General features: G+C 37.2%; 1 protein-coding gene across 5 annotated transcripts in view; it reads left to right on the top strand.

Moving 5' to 3' along the window:
* ZZEF1 (zinc finger ZZ-type and EF-hand domain containing 1) overlaps positions 1 to 16,860 on the top strand; it is a 58,912-nt gene that overhangs the window by 22,186 nt on the left and 19,866 nt on the right. For 4 of the 5 annotated variants that reach the window (XM_068415376.1, XM_068415377.1, XM_068415374.1 and 1 more), the window contains exons 21-40: positions 23 to 133; positions 790 to 956; positions 1,568 to 1,649; positions 2,284 to 2,485; positions 3,501 to 3,649; positions 4,011 to 4,251; positions 5,832 to 5,911; positions 6,614 to 6,707; positions 7,268 to 7,784; positions 8,433 to 8,597; positions 9,877 to 9,996; positions 10,858 to 11,019; positions 11,683 to 11,812; positions 12,073 to 12,211; positions 12,415 to 12,580; positions 13,181 to 13,443; positions 14,461 to 14,633; positions 15,213 to 15,360; positions 15,944 to 16,083; positions 16,526 to 16,803. In XM_068415376.1, the coding sequence (XP_068271477.1) occupies positions 23 to 133; positions 790 to 956; positions 1,568 to 1,649; positions 2,284 to 2,485; positions 3,501 to 3,649; positions 4,011 to 4,251; positions 5,832 to 5,911; positions 6,614 to 6,707; positions 7,268 to 7,784; positions 8,433 to 8,597; positions 9,877 to 9,996; positions 10,858 to 11,019; positions 11,683 to 11,812; positions 12,073 to 12,211; positions 12,415 to 12,580; positions 13,181 to 13,443; positions 14,461 to 14,633; positions 15,213 to 15,360; positions 15,944 to 16,083; positions 16,526 to 16,803 (3,527 nt within the window). The remainder of the gene's footprint in view (positions 1 to 22; positions 134 to 789; positions 957 to 1,567; positions 1,650 to 2,283; positions 2,486 to 3,500; positions 3,650 to 4,010; positions 4,252 to 5,831; positions 5,912 to 6,613; positions 6,708 to 7,267; positions 7,785 to 8,432; positions 8,598 to 9,876; positions 9,997 to 10,857; positions 11,020 to 11,682; positions 11,813 to 12,072; positions 12,212 to 12,414; positions 12,581 to 13,180; positions 13,444 to 14,460; positions 14,634 to 15,212; positions 15,361 to 15,943; positions 16,084 to 16,525; positions 16,804 to 16,860) is intronic. The other variant, XM_068415375.1, reaches the window with a different exon arrangement.

The raw sequence follows: 16,860 nt of genomic DNA, 5'->3' as shown, positions 1-16,860 counted from the left end.
TGAGACCTGTGTTTTCTCCTAGGTCATCTTCTTGTTGGATTTTTGCACTTTAGACATTCCATACTGTACTCTGCTACAGGGATTCAGCACTTTGATAGAACCACTGAAAAGCCTTTGTAGTGAGCCTCATAAGGTAACTAAAGATACAGGCACTATTAAGTACAGCGAAGCAAAATCGCAAGACATAGAAAACTTGGGTGATTCTATTGGTGCGTGTTTGAAAGGAGCTGGAAAGCTTTTAAAAGCATGGGATGTGTAATGAAATATTGAGTGAAACACTAGATACAGATCTGTACTGATAAGGAAGATGAGCAAAGTGACCAGAAAGTGCAACTGGAATGAGAAGCCCAGAAGGTAGATAGGAAGGAGGGATTCTGAGGATGAAAGAGGAAAATAAATTAGTAATAGTATATGCTTAATATTTTTAGCTTCATTGCATGTGGTGATGCAAATAAAGTCTGTATGTCTGTAGTGTAGATGTTTAAATCTGCATTAGTCATCCAGACTCTCTTTTTGTTACCATTGGAGACTTGTAGGCACTTCTGGGGTGAGAGTGTCTCCTCCCCCAGTCGGCTAGATGAATTTTGCTTTAGAAGTGCTTCCTTACCATGATTATCAAGGTTGTCTTTGTAACTAGTTGAGGTGTAAATCAATACTGTAGCCTTTTAAATGCCACTTTGTATGTACATCTGGCAACTTGGAAGTATAGACACAAAAATCTAGTGTGGTAATTTTTTGTTTTCTAAATGTTTTACATTTGTATCTCAAGAATACATTTTTGTTCTACAGATGGAAATGGAAAGCTGGCAGCAAGAACAGCCTGTAGTGTTGCGAACATGGACAATGGAATCGCCTCATAACTATGAAAATAATTGCCATGAGGTCTCAGTCTTCCTGTGTCATGGGGCAACTTACTTTGAGGTGGAATTTGATGAAAAATGTGAAACTGAAAGGAGGTAATTTAATCTTGTGCTGTGTTAGATTCCGGTATCTATTGTAGACACAATTCCTGTTTCAATGTGTCAGGAATACTTCTTGCTCTCCAAGCATGCCATTTCAATTTCTTCATTGTGTAATACACAATGTGTTATTTTGAATGATTTCTCGTGCTGAAAGCCGCTTCTCCTGGCAAATGTGCAGTCCTGCTGTTTGTATGAATTTTGCTTCCTTTGGCTTTGATCTGTTGTGTAATATTGCTGTAACCGCCACAGTTTGTGCTTGTGGTCTTTATTTTGCCCTCTTTAGGCAAAACTATTGGCTTAGTTTCCATTGGTAACATATGAGGCTACTGCTTAGTTGATGCACATGCCAGATGTTAAAATTAGCACCCATTACCAATTCTGAAGGGTTGGGAAAGTTCTGCAGGAAAGCAGGTCTGTGTTTGCTGGGACTATTGCATTGAAACATGAAATAAATTCCTTAGCAGTCATGTGAAGCAATGCGGGTGTGGTTCAGAAAGATGTGACAGGGTACACTGAGATGCAGCACTTGTAAAATTCCAAAAGCAAACATTTTCCCCCAAAACTTAAAAAGTAAATTTGGAAGTAATGAATTGCAATTTTCACAGGTATGATTACCTGGAGTTTACTGATGCCAGAGGTGCAAAAACTCGGTACGATACAAAGGTTGGCACTGAGAAGTGGCCTAAGGTGAGCACCTTTAAAATTCTGAACCAAGTGATATATCCAATCTTAGGAAATTCTTACAATTCTTGTGGAAAACCTGTGGTCTAAAGGGGTGTATGCTTCCATGCATGTGTGTGTTTATTCCCTCTCAGAGGTGGGGGGCAGGAGCTGAGGAAGAAAGTCTGCAATGATGCAAATAAAAGGAGTGAATGAGTAAAGAATTCCTCTTTGTTGCTGTTATCAAAGGAGCAGTCAGTCCAAATGAAAAGTAATAATCATGTTTAACTGCCAGTAACTACATGGGTAAAACTTACTTGTTGACACTGCCCTCACAATTTTTTACATCATGAGACAAGCGTAGTGCTTCCTGTGGCTATGCTGTTTCTTCAATGACACCTACTCAAATGGGATGCTTCTCTGTTGTTTTATGGCTCTGACTTCTAAAGCTCAATCATCTATAAAATTTCTCATTAAACTAATGAATAGAAATTTTACATGCTTAGTATTGTGGGTTTCTCGTTCAGATGGTGGGGGAAGTTAGATCTGTTATGGACAGAATATAATACTGAAAAACTACAGTTGCTGAAGGAAATTCATTAACCCGAAACGTCTTCCTGTCATGTACATTTGGCAAAATGACTGTTTTGTTGCTCTGTAGAAAGTGACCTTTAAGGCTGGCCCACGGCTGCAGTTTCTCTTTCACTCTGACAGCAGTAATAATGAGTGGGGCTACAAGTTTTCCGTCACTGCTTATGGCCTACCAGATGTTGCTGTTTCTTGGGGCTTGGATTTACAGCTTCTTGTATCCCGGCTGATGGGGCGCTTGGCTTCCCGAAGTATGGCGCTGAAATCCCTACGAGGTGAGTGCACTTAATAGCCCCAGGAGTTGTGGTACCATATAGACTGAAGATACACGGACCTTCTGTATTTCCCTATTGACTGAAGGTGGAAGACTTGCTGTGTTGCTGCTTAATGAAGTTTGGTCACTGAACTATATCCATTTTTTGTGGCCTCTGTGCAGCGAGGCTGACCACTGTTCTGCAGGACTACTCTGAGAATGTCCCAGGGATCACTGGGATTTTCTGATAGTCAGAAGCCAGTATTAGGAAGAGATGGACACTTGAAAGTAATCATACTAAGCCGAGTTACATTTATGAAGTAATATCAGAGTTGGCCCAATCAAATCAAGTTTGGCTAATTCCATAAATTTAGCACACAGGATCTGGGCCACTGAAGATAAGTAAAATACAGAATGTGAGATGGGTGCCATAAGAAAAAAAGCGAGTTGTTTATTCTTTAATTTCAAAACCAGAACACTTCTAGCTAGCTTCCTAAATCTGAATTCATTCACTACTTTGGAGAAATTAAGCAAAATTAAAGAGTACTTGCTGCAATCAGGTGGTCAGTACTTACCTTGGAAAATTAGGTGGGTACTTACCTGTGAATATAGGGGGCAAACTGAATTGTTCTTATCATAGAATATTTTCTTCCTATGTTAATATGAGCGTGCTTACATATAGCAAATCATTAGGTCTTTATTAGGAGAAAAAGCTTTTAAACTGTCTTGCAAATTGGGGGATTTATATGGTTACAAGTACAGCAAAAATATTTAATTGAAATTCCTTCTATAATGTAACATAATGTCTCTATAAGATGAGATATTGATGCTGTTGTTAAAGAAAGGGTACATCGGTTTTCTGCATCACATTAGAGAAACAGAAGTTAGAGAATGTTGTTAAATTACTTGTTCAGTCTATTTGCATTACCTTTTTTTTTCCACCCTACTGGGTGTTTAACATTTATCATTTTCATTAATCTGTAAAAATGAACAAAAAATATTTCATAACCAAAGTGTCTGTTCTGAATTTCTTGCAGAATTAGGTAGTGAAGCAGATTTCCCTCCTTTGAAAGTAACATCAGTTCTTAATTCTCCTCTGTGGAAACCTGTCTTCAGGCATCAGATGTGTCCTGAGGCACTCCCAGGAACCGGTCAAAGCAGTAGACCGCACCAAGATAAAACAGAGGTACTTACACCCCTGCTTTTGTTTCATTGGCGTGAAATCTCTATGTATCATGCAGCTTCATTCAGACTTTAATTAGCTGATACATCCTTAAGTGTATACTGTTGTGCTACAGTTGTCATAACTTGCACTGTTTAATTCAAATATCGAGGAAAGAAACTGTTGTTCTGTGCCCTTTTCTTAGCTTCCATTTTCATAGAGTCATAGAATGGTTGGGAGGGCCCTTCAAAGATCATCTCGTTCAGCCCCTCTGCCATGGGCAGGAACGTCTTTCAGTAGGTCAGATTGCAAGTTGACTTAATTGTAGAAATGAGCTGCAACAATTTTTCACATAATATTAAATGTTTTCTAACATTCTTTCCAGGCTAGGAGCTCTCACCAAGATGACTGCCGTAATTTTCTCATCGACTTTGCAAAATCAGATCCTGCCCAGGATTTCAGTGGGCAAAAATCTGAACTTTTCAAAGGACTTTTACAGGCATGTAAAAAACAGACCCCAAAGACAGATATAGTTGCTGGTTCTACTGTTGATCAAGCTGTGAACTCAACATTTGCTGCTTTGGTGTATCTCACTCCTGAGTTATATGAGAAGCTTCAAAAATATGGTAACTCTAATATTAGACTATCTTAATAACGAAGACTTAAAATTTGTAAGAGGCTGTCTTATAGTGCAGTTTATAAACTTTGAAAAATCAGTTCCGTGTGACAATTTTTAAAAAGATGTTCTGTAAAAAAAGTCATCATTTAGGTAGACTGGGTAAGCCTTATCTCTGGGGTGTTTATTTTATTAACATATGCTTTTCTCTTCAGAGCTCTGTCAAAATATTAATAACCATCATAAACTGGTGACTAAGCCTTACGATAAGGATATATCCAAAGAGAGTAGTGATGTCCTCTGGGGCTTTCATTCAGAACAACATGGCTCCCAGTGATTAGTGGCTCTTATATCATTTCCCATTCTCATTGTATCTTTTCTAAAAAGCCAGCACCAACTTACATGTGTTTTTAAACGTTGGGGGTGGAGGAGGTGTGAATTACCCTCCCAAAATGTTATACTGTGAAAACTGAGCTTCGTACCCTCGAAAGGTTTGGTTTGGTTTTGTTTTGTTTTTTTTTAAAATAAAAGGTGATATTTCGCTTTTAACATGTACAATGCCTGTTGTATTACAACGTATGTATTTTCAGTAGGTAAAATGAACAACTTTTTCATTTACACCATCCTTCCATTAAGCTTATCGATACCTGTTTGAAGCATTGGATAATAAGGTGTTACTTGGTTTTGAAGGGTTTCATTTTAGGCTTTCACCTTCTGTCACAATTTTGAAGCTAAACATCTTACATTTTGAGGTATAAAGTCATGGCTAAAAATGATTGACATAAAGACTGACTCGATGACTAACGTGGTTATTGCCTTTAGTCATTTGACTATGTCTGCCAGTTGATCTAATTTTCTGAGTAAGATTGAAAACTGTGGTACCTCAAGAAAATATTAATTAGTGGATAAGATATCCATCCTACTATTATGTTAATAGCTTCATCTGTCGGTCTTGCTCGGGCAGACTAATTTCAGGACCCATGCTGACCTGTGCCATGTGAAGTATGTGCAAGTGGTGCTGAAAAGAAGGGAGAAAAAAATTTTTAAAAAATGGAGAATGTGAGAGGGAAGACCCTGAATAGGAATGTCTTTTTCTCCATAGTCATTTTCAGGCCAGTTTTGATGGAAACTCTTTTGTCAAGTATTTAATTTTTGTAAATTGATCTTGAAAGTCCATTCCAGAAATTCATAGCATAAAGCGAAAGGGAAAAAAAATTGATAACTAAATACATCTATAGAGCTTTAAGTTAATACTAAGCATTTCTTTATTATTCTGATACCATTTTGCATTAGTAATATTTGCATGTACGGGGAGAGGTTTTTATTTTCCATGACCGCAGGCGTCAGTTTGGGGAAGAGACGAGAAAGATTTTAATAATTTAACTTTGCACATAACTCTGTCTAGGAGCAGTTTATGTATCTAAGGCGTATGAAAGTTGGCAGTTTTTATTCCCTATTTTTCTTACAGGCGTAATTCCAAATATTGACGAAGAGACGAAGGGAAGGCTCTAGCGTAATTTTAGTTAAGTAGTCAGGTTGTGTAAAAATGGAGCCGTAAATAATCAGGACTTTTCTTTCTCTCATTTCCAGTCAACAGTGGAGGCAAGGTGCCTTTGAGTGATGAGTTTGCACAAGTATATTCCCTGGCTGATTCAATTAGAATATGGATGGTAAGATCACTCAGGAGGATATCTATTAATGTCATTTACCTTAATATTTTACAATGCAATGTTAAGGAGTAGGGTGGAACCATGTTTTCCTTCAGTGATTCTAGGTCAGCTGTTTTCACTTAGGAAGAACATATATTCACTTCTAAACTTTGAAATTAAACATGTAAATGTATTCTTACACTCCCCTTCTTCCCTCAGCCCCAGATGTGTCATCATGAGTATTCAGGACTGAATTTGACTCAAAATCAGTTATGACTGTGTTACTTTTTAGCAAGAACATGTGTTGTTAATTAGAAAGATTCTTACATATCAGTTGCAGTTCTTCTGAGGTATAGCACAGCACCTGTCTTAAACATCATTCTCACAGTAATGCAGTGCTAACAGAAAAAGAAATAATTGCTTCTTTGACAAGCAAGTAACTGGCTGCAGTTCAGAGTATGTTTTTTACACATAATTTTCCTTGAAACATAAGCCTTAGCTCAAGAGCTGGTGTCAGCTTTATGAGGCTGTGTTATCTGCTCTGATAGTTTAAGTACTGCTCTTTTAGACTACTGGGTGTTTTGTTCTGCAGTAGGGAATAGTAAATACTGTCATCTGTTTCTGAGATGCAATTCCTTTAATGCGATGCCATCTTCATACTGCCTTACTGTATAAATATACAGGGGGAGTCATATTTTAACTATTTTAACATCCTGTCTACAGTTGGAAATGAAGCAGAAATCCCTGATGGGTAGGGGAAATGATACAGAGGAGAAGCAGAACACAGAAGCAAGTGAGGTGAACCCAGAAACTCTTGGTAAGTGTTGCCTTTCCAAATGTATAATCATTCCAGGTAGTTGAGTAAAGCATTGCCTTGTAAATCTTACACATTATTTTTGCTGTACAAGGTAAGTTAGCAACTGGGTTTACTTTTTAATACCTTGAGAGATAAACTAGTGTACATTATATGAACCATCTCAGATTGTGTTCTGCTGTTCTTTGTAGAAAATAGTACATGAGAAAATTCTACAGGGAGTGACCTCTCCCTTGGGTCACCTGGGTCTGAACTTATGTTGTTGTAGATGCTTGTTACCACAATTAACTGATGTTAGAATAGCAGCTGATTGTTACTAGAATAAAATGTGTTCTCATTGATTACTGTGTGCTTCATATGGTTGTGTGATTATTCAAATTTAACATTTGGAAATCTAGAATTAAGTAACTGGTAATGTCATGATCAATATAATAAGAAAACCAGTATTTTCCAGCTGTCTTGGCTTGGAAGAAACAAGATAAATCACTTTCTTCCTAAGTAGAAAATAGCAAGTTTGACATTCTATTGTCATGATTTTAACTCTTCCAATTTTTATGCTGCAGCAAAACTTTGTATGCAGAAGAGCCTTTTGTTACTGAATTTTTTGCCCATAAGAGCAAAGATGAAAGATTCTGCTTCAGACCGTTTGGCAGCCCCAGATATTGATGATATCCAACAGTATGTCAGTGATAAATGCCAAAGAAAAGGTTCTGTTGTGGACACGGACTTCCAGGCAGCACACTCATTGTCTTCCAATGGAGTAACTCATCCTGTTTCAAAAGAGGGGGGGCAAATGACACAATCTGATATGAAAATTAAACAAGTTCCAGACCCCCTCCAGGCAGAAGAAGCATCTGCATTTCATAGTAAGCCTGTTGAAAATACAGCTTCACAGCAAGAAGATATATCATCACCTCCTTCCACTCCTACACGAAAATCTCAGTTCAGCCGTGGAAGACTACGGCTGCTGTCTTTCAGATCAATGGAAGAGCCGAGAGCTGTGCCTACTGTGAAGGAGAAATATCCTATATTGAAAAACATATTAGACTTTATTAAGGATCAATCACTCTCACATGAAAGGTAAACAAATTGACAATGTTGCCAGTTATAAAATACAGAAACTTGTCTTCGGACCTATTCAGATGGAATAAAATATGTTTTAGCTGCAAGATGGCACTGAAAATCATTTTGTACATAAATAGTTGTCAGATTTATGTATTAAACCTCAGTTATTCACAACCATGTAGGGGCTCATAGAGAGTATTGTTTCCTTTGATTCACTTCTATCATGGAGAACTTCAGAATGTGAAAAACAGTTACTTGGCTCTTTCTTGTCTTGCTTCCTGAGATCTGTTTGCAGTGGCATTGTGCTTCTTATCTACAAACAGTAAAGACATGATATAGCAGTACTAGAAATTCTTGATACCAAATATAGAATAGTTGCATCTCATTAAATTATCTGGTATTCTGAAAATGTAAATCAAAAGAGAGATTTCCAATTCTCAGCTTCTCTGTTTTAGGCTCTAAACATTGGACTGGTGCAGGAAGTGCTGGATTCTGGTTGGAGCTTTGTTACTCCAACTGCAATATACCACTGCTGAAACACAACTGAAAATTTAGATACCAAACTCTATTTAACTAGTCAAGCACTTCTTGAATTGTGATTTATTTGCATTATTTTAAGCACAATGTTTTAAAGTCCTCATAGGTGTTCTTTGCTTTTCTTAGTGTTTTAAAGGTTCTTGCTTTGAGAAAATCCCAAGGGCAGAGTATTATGGAAGTGCTCAAGACAATCCGCCAGTGCCTAGACTCCCTTGGGCAGCCACACTGTTTTCATCCACCGTGTGTACTTTTTCTCTTAGAACTTCTAGCCTGTCAGAAAGATTTTACAAAGTAAGTAATCATTTAGACAAGTCTCAGCCATGTGTCTTAGTCCTTGTGTTCATGTAAATGAAGTCATGTAAATTGAAGACAGTAGGAAGTTATTGCTTTTTAATCCATATAGATAATAAAAACATGACCTGAGGATTAGTTTTTAGGCTATTATGCACATCTTGCATGCTTCATTTAAAAAAGAATTAATAATTGTTTTCAAGTGGGACTTAGTTGCACAGCTATTCATACCAGCAGGTATCATGTGGTTGAATCACAGTGCAGATACCTAGAAAAATCTTTACAGTTCCAACCAGATTACAACAAACTCAAAAAGACTGTAGAGTCTTCAGTTATTGCTGTAGTTTACGTTCCTGTCTAATTCTATGTTGGTTTCTTTCTCATCCAGTAAAGCTGTAGTGATCTAACCCATTTAACTTGTAATTACTTACATAGCATTACCTCTTTATGATTTTTGTGAACTTTGTCAATCAAGATATCTATAAGGCAGAAGAACTAACTTTCAAGAGTGGTGCATGTTATATCTTGTTAGTCAAGCATTTGCTTGTTGCAGCATTTTCATAACTTTGGATGTGATACCTGCATAAGACAAATTTTATTGTGGGGTGGCATATTACACTCTTGTGCCAGAGGCTGAAGTGATGGACGTGCAAGCCAAGGTCTGCAGTGCTGGTAGCTATGTACCAGTTATAGGGCAAGCACACGTACAAAAAAAAAGAGGCAAAAAGATCATATTGATCATATACGTGTGCAGTTGTTCTAAGTAAGGAAAGACAATTTGGAAGTTTTTTCAAATTTTACATACAATGAGAAAGCACTACAACTGGAAAGCACTGTCTCAAAGCAGGAGCTAATACTATGCTGTTCTGGTTCATGAATTTAGGTCTGATTTCTATCGTGTGTCTGGACAGTGCTGTCTGAACTCTGCTGGCTCGCTTCTCCCTCGTCAAGAGCTTTTTATGGTCATCTTGCAGTGCACTGATTTCCTTTAAGATCTTGATTAGATTTTTGTAAAGCACCTTTTGACTTGAAGGAATGTTCTTTTGTGTGTGCCACGAGAATATTCCATTTACCTGTTTTGTCTCTTAACTTCTGATTTCTGATACGGGATTCTTTTATTTTTCTTTGATAGTGGCAGACTGCATTTTAAACAAAACTAACACCCTTCCCACTTGTGGGGGGTGTGTAGAGGATTGCCTGTTTGTAAAAATTTGCACAAAGCATGTTACCTAAAGTAGCAGTGAATTCTAGACTACTAAACTGAGTCTTTAATTTCTAGCTACTTTGGAAACTTGGAAGGCTGTGGTGCTGAGCTACACAAAGAGATTCGAGAGTCCTACTATCAGCTTGTTTTGTTCCTGGTAAATTCTGTGAAGGGATTTAGTACCATCAATGACAGGTACAGCACATTTCTTGCATTACTTATGTGAGATTATTTTTTTCTGTTCTTCCTCACTTCTTCCCTTGTCATGTGTTATTTATGTTTAATGTCTTAATTAAGTTTGACTATACTTTGCATTATTTACAGAACTAAATAAGGAACCTTGATCTTCTGATCAAAAATGCCAAGTTATCTTTTTATGAATACTATGCAGGAAAGTACAGTAAATTTGTCAATGTTAAAACTTTGACTTACGGCGTTTTGTAGTTATAATCCTGCGATGTGTTTCTGAAGCTTAGTAGTAAAATATGAGAAGTAGCAAATTTATTGTGGAATACTTTGGCAAGAGTAATGCCACAATAAATACCACAATTCTGCAACCACGTTTTAATGTTAAAGGTCATGTTTTGATAACATTCTGGTTAGAATTGTTGGGGTTTATAGCCGGGTGTCCTAGAGAAATGAGAATTTTGTGACTATAGTGTCTGTCTCCCTGCCAATAACTTCCAAGTCCTTTGTTCAGTTTCAACTGAACATGGCAAAGGTTTCAAAGACAGCAAGTTCCTGCAAATATAAAAAAAAATCTTGTACTGCAGAGAGGAGACACGCTCTTGCTAATGCTCAGGCTATAGCATAAGCTGTATCTCAACCAAATCCATAAAGGATAGCATCTTTATTTCAAATTGCGTTGGCTATGCTTCTTGCTAAATTGTGTAAGTTTATGCGTTAGTAAACCTGAATTTCTGCCATGTAGTTAATTTAATGCAGAGTAAAGCCTGGAAATCAGTGTGCAGTGATTGTCTCCCTCTTAACCCCCAAATACGCAATTTCAGCTTTAAGTTAGAGCAGTCACGTTTTGTTGTCTTGTTCTTTATTTAGATCATTGCTTCCTGCCTTGTCATGTGTGCAGACAACCCTCCTTCACCTTCTAGATATGAGTTGGGAACCAAGTGATCTTTCCTTCTTTGTTGAGATTCAGTTACCACAACTTCTTATGACTACATCACAAGAAAACATAAGTATTCATGACAGTGTGATTTGGTGAGTCAGGAAGAATGCGACTTTCAAATGGTACTAACTATTGATACCATTTTTACCAAGAAAGGCTCCTGAACTTCATGCTGGAACAAGCAGTAAAAGTACTATTAACAAATATGGCAAAATTCTGGCCAGTACCCAAGGGCTTAAATTGAAGTATTTGAAAATTTTTGCAGCATTACTAGTGCAAAAACTATTAAAGTTTTATCTTTAAGCCAATTACTGCTGGAACACTTCACTTGTTTAGCAGTGTACCAGAGGCAGATAATGCTGTTTCTTGTCTTGATAAATACCAAATGTTTTTAACACCTGCATGTTGCAATTTTATAGTAGTTGTACTTCTTACACATGAGCAAATGTGAAGGCCAAAAAGCTTTTAAAAAATGTCTCATCTGATCTGCTAGCATTTACAAAAGCAGTTTTGTAAGTGTGGATTTTCTGATTTTTGCGTTATGGTCCCCCATATGTATTTAAGATTTGTTACAGAGGCAAGAAGCAGGTGTCTATATGGTCGTTTATTAACCAAGCGAACTGGACTTCTCACAATTCTGTTTTTATTAGCATGTTATAGCACTTTGTTCTTTAAAAAAAAATAAGTATCCCAAGTTCTGTTAGAGGGAAGCCTAATTGCATTCAAACTTAATTTTGAGCTTGATTTTCTTTTAGTCAGTGGAGTGAAGAAGATGAAATTGCAGACTACAAGCAAAACTGTGAGTGGATGGATGAATGTCAGGATGTAATGTTTGAGACCTGGTACGAAAAGATAGCTCAAGCTGACCCAGAGAAGCAGAGAAAGGTGAGCTCATGATTTGCTTATTTATCTGCAGAAGGGGTAAATAGGAGATTTTAAAAGCATAAAGGAGAGAAAGGAATCTGGCTTAAACTGATTTTTCATGAGTTGGATCCCTGGCTCCCTGTAGGCCTTCAAAAGTCTAAAATGATGAAAAATTCTCCATCCTTTTTTAGCAGGGGAATTGTTCTGCTTTCTGTCTAGAAAGAACTTTCTCAAAGTCAGAAAATAATACTCAAGTAAATTGTCTTTATTTATTGCTGCAGATGCACATGTTTGTTGCTCGTTACTGTGACCTGTTAAATGTGGACATATCCTGTGACGGCTGTGATGAAATTGCACCGTGGCATCGCTACCGCTGTCTGCAATGCAATGACATGGATCTGTGTAAAACTTGTTTTCTTGGTAAGAATCATTAAAAAAACCCTCAAAACCCTGTACTCGAGGGCAAAATAGTGTCTTCTCAATTATACATAAAGTGAAAGACTTCTTCTGGATATTTTAGAAATATTATGCTTTTTTTTCCTAATCTGAATGTGAACTTGAAATTAAGAAAGATCCTTTATTAAAAAGGATTTACAGGGAAACCTTAAAATATTTCTTTACAGGTGGAGTTAAACCTGAAGGACATGAGGATGACCATGAAATGGTTAACATGGAGTATGCCTGTGATCACTGTCAAGGAGTTATCATAGGTCGGAGGATGAACTGCAATGTGTGTGATGACTTTGACCTTTGCTATGGATGCTATTCTGCAAAGAAATACTCGGACAGGTATTAAATACGTGATTTTGTTTCCCCCACTTCACTTGGCAGGAAAGTGGTAATTAGCAACTAAGTACAATCAGCCATTCTTATGTTCCTTCCTACAAGATTGCATCTGACATCAGAACATCTAGTTGGTGTTCTTTGGGGAAACATAGCAAATATAGGACCAGTTCAACAAATACAGGGCCAATTCAGCAAAAATTTCTGCAGTTTGGAAACCTGCCCCAACCTCTGAAGTAACTTAATAGCAGTTGTTTTCTAGCCATGGCTGTGAAAGTTGCAGGAGAGTTATCCACCCTGAATGACAGGACGGAAGAAATGAACAGTGCTGTGGTTGTATAACGTAGATTTCAGTGCTTGTCACTAAAGATCTTCATGAACTTTATTCCTAGACCATGAGCTCTTGTGACCATTCAGGTTCAGTCAAGTGAGGACTACCGAAGTCAGTGAGGCTCTGATAGTTCATAGCATTTGAAGGTCTACAGTTTGAAACTGTGGAATGTGTTGGGTGTTTCATAGTTTCCTGTAAAGGTGTCATGTGTTACTAACTGCATAGGTTATCAAGAAGGCGGCTGCATTTCAAAATTGTGTACCTTCTTCTTTCAGTCACTTGCCCACTCACAGCATCACAGTGTATCCGATGGTGACTATTCGAATCAGCGACCGACAGAGGCTCATCCAGCCATATGTCCACAATTATTCCTGGCTGTTGTTTGCAGCTTTGACTCTCTACAGTGCAGATCTTGCAAATGGGGAGGAAGTAGAAGGAGAGAAACTGGATTCGCAGGTCCTCAGTCATGCCAGAGTTCTGCAACATCAGTGCATACAGCTCATTGGAGACTGCTTGATGAAAGCGCAGCACGGAAAAGGTGAGTCAGCTCCTCCTTCACTGAAACAATGGTTTCTAGCAAGTGTCAGAGAAGTCTGTGATTACTCACTTTGAAGTTTCTGAAGGAAAGGGGAAGCTACTGTGTACTTGACTGAGAATAACTGTTTATGTAGAAAGCAAATGTAGAACAAGTTTCATTCAGGGTCACTGGAACATGGAAAATAGGGTGCTTGAGAAAATTAATTTTATGCTTACATAAATATTGAAGACAACTTGGCAACTCTTTGGCTGGTTTTTTTTTTTCCCATCTTAGATGTTGTAAAGGGATCAATCAACATAGCTTCATGTTCTGTTACTAACGTGTTACTGGCAACTGAAGGACTTGAAGGAAAGCAAATAACTTGGTGGAAAATGTTTTTTGTTCTTCATCTCTTGGCAAGATTTTTTTTTAACCGTATTTGTGATATAAGTTTCTGGGGATGATGTCCCTTTGTCTGGAAATGAAGATTTCTGTGAACTAAGACCTACTATAGAAAATAGGGTGCTACAATAGAGACCTATGTTGAATGTATCAAAAATTCTAGACTCAAATTCAAGGAAGTTTACTGGTGTTTTTTTGAGCAGCTCTAATACAGCTGAGATACCACAACCACTACCACCAGATACTGATGTATACTCCTTATTTTATTGGTTTGTTTTTAATGTACAGTTTTATTGTATAAAAATTTAAGTGGTCAGAAGATAAAAGCTAAGAAAAATTTCATTTACCTTTCATAATTTACATTGTTGTGAGGTATATCTAACACTTTCTTAAATAAATTAAGACTTCTGCCCTGATGGTGTCTTTGTGAGGTGGAAAATGTCACCACCTGTTCATTGCAATATTATTTAATGGAATGACATAATTAAATGAATATGATGAGGAACATCTTTTTGATGGAGTTGACGTTCAAAACAAGTGTGTGAGGGGAAGTTTGCAGTTGTCTTTCAGAACGTTTCAGTTTTGCTTTTTGCCTATCTTGCCGCTCAACAGCTAAATAGCTTTTCTAACTTTCAGGTCTGAAAAATTTAGCTCTCCTCTGCATGTTACCAGAAGGTGAATGCTTCTCAGAGAATGACACTGTTTCAGTCAGTCCTCCCACAGATGGTGCTCCAAAAAGTCACGCTGGTGATAAAGCAGTGAAGGGAAGAGATGAGAAACCAAGCACAGGCTCTGTTATACATTGTAATGTAAGTCCTTGTTATTCACAGAACCCCGACATCAATTAGATGTGTGGTCTTCATAAGCTTAAACATCCTGTTCTGGATATGTAACTGAAATAATGGATAGTAATGATTTCATTTGTAGGTAAAAGTTGGGAGCAAGGGAACAATTGTTGATTGGTTCATTTTTATTAGATCCAGCTGATTAAAAACGAAGACATCACCTTATGTTCTTACAGGCAACTGATTCACAAAAGCGTTGGAGGGAAGGGGCAAAGATCATTCTTTCTGAAAGGGTTGTCATTTCCCCTAGTTGTTAGCACTGTTCAGGAAGGAGAATGAGTTTCCTACAGTTTTATACACTGTATAAAACTATTACAGTGTAATAATTTTATGCATAGAGATACAAGCAAAATAGGAAAATGTATTTTCACTGTATGGAAGCTTAAGTCACATATACATTGAGAAATTCTTCAGCAATGAAAGGTTTTGATATTCAGGGAAAAATGTTTGTCAAATGCAGATGACTGACAGCTTGTTTCCACAGTTGTTTCTGCAGGTATTAAATTTTGTTTTAATCTTTTAGTACTTTTGTTTTATTTTTAGGGGAAAGGAGATACTTGCAATGAAATCCAGCCTCCTGCAGAAGATAAAGTAGGAAAACAAGGAAGTGAAAGCAAAGCTGTCTCTGCAAAGAAAGCTGTTTTGAGACAAGAGTCAGACTTGTCTGTGGGTGATAATGTTTCTCTAACAGGTAAAAGATTATTTCTCATTTTCCCTGTCACAGAAATATCCATTCATATGCAAAGCAAACAGCTGTATTTTTTTATTCCTAACCCATTTTTGTGTATTTGCCAATGTCTTTAATGCAAGGAGCTGTCTGTTTTGTAAAAACCTGCCAAGCCTACTGCTTTGAACCACTGCTGCCTTGCAATCAGTTTAAACGATTCTAGAAATCAGAGTAGAATTCCACTGATACGTACCCATGTATAGATTATAGTTCCTGTTGCTCTAATACAACACTTGTGTATTCTTATGTGCTTGGAACCAGAAATCAAGTGTCTTATTCTATTAAAGACTAGTATTGTTAGAATTATGATAGTAAAACAGATCTGTCCATAGTACTGTCCTTTATGTTTTAGAATAGATGGTGTGAATCTCTTTACCTGCTATCTTTTATACACTGTTATAAAGACTTACTTTTCAAATTTTAATAAGATTTTTTAAAAAATATTTTTTTATCCTTAGATTGTAATTGCAAAAATTAAGCTATCACTTATTTCTTTTATTTTTAATATAATTTTGGGGATTTTCTTCTTTTGTTTTAATTTAAAAAGCAGATGACTATCTCTTGGAGGATTCAGCCCAGAAGCAAACAGAGAAGGTTTTAATACCTAGCCAGGAACAAGTTTTTGCTGAATGCTCTCAGAAGAGGATTCTAGGATTGCTGGCAGCTATGTTACCACCTTTCAAATCAGTTAGTTCTTTTTACTTTCAATCTGTGTTGTTTTCTAGGTGTCACAAATAACATGAATAAAATTAATAGCAAATTAAATGTGGGATATGGGCTCTTGTTGCTTACGTGTTATAAAATGCAAATCAGAATGCCTTAAGACATTTCACATTACTGAGGAATATAAGGGCTTGTTTCTGGGTGGGGAGAGAGGGAAAGGGAATTTTTATTTATCTGTAAAGCAGTCTGTCTTAACTGTTCAACAGCTGCAAAGTTTAAACCATCAACTTCAGCTGACCTGATGTGTAAACCTAACAGATCAACAACAGAAGTAGGAACCTAGTTTCTCATTTCCTCTTGTCCCATTTGAAAGAGCATTAGAACAGGAGCTTTTGTATGTGCTATGGCTTTGACTAAAAGTCTTGTTTTCTTTCCCTGCCTTACTGAGATTTTTCTTTTTCCATAGGGCTCCACAATGTCTTTGATTAACCTGGAACAAATACTTCCACTGATGTTTCAGGTTGTAATCTCAAATGCTGGCCACCTGAATGAAACTTATCATTTAACACTGGGACTTCTGGGCCAGTTAATCCTGAGACTTAGGCCTGCAGAAGTGGATGCTGCAGTGGCTAAAGTCCTTTCAGCTAAACATAATTTGTTTGCTGCCGGAGATGGGTCTACAGTGCCAGAAGGCTGGAAGACAACTCATCTTCTGTTCAGTCTGGGAGCTGTGTGTTTAGACAGGTGCTTTTTAATTTAAACCTATTAGTTACTCTCTGATGACTAATACTAATTTTCTTT

Source organism: Nyctibius grandis, chromosome 18 (genome assembly GCF_013368605.1).
Source record: "Nyctibius grandis isolate bNycGra1 chromosome 18, bNycGra1.pri, whole genome shotgun sequence".
NCBI classification, from domain to species: Eukaryota; Metazoa; Chordata; class Aves; order Nyctibiiformes; family Nyctibiidae; genus Nyctibius; species Nyctibius grandis.
This window is presented reverse-complemented; position numbering and strand designations above follow the sequence as displayed.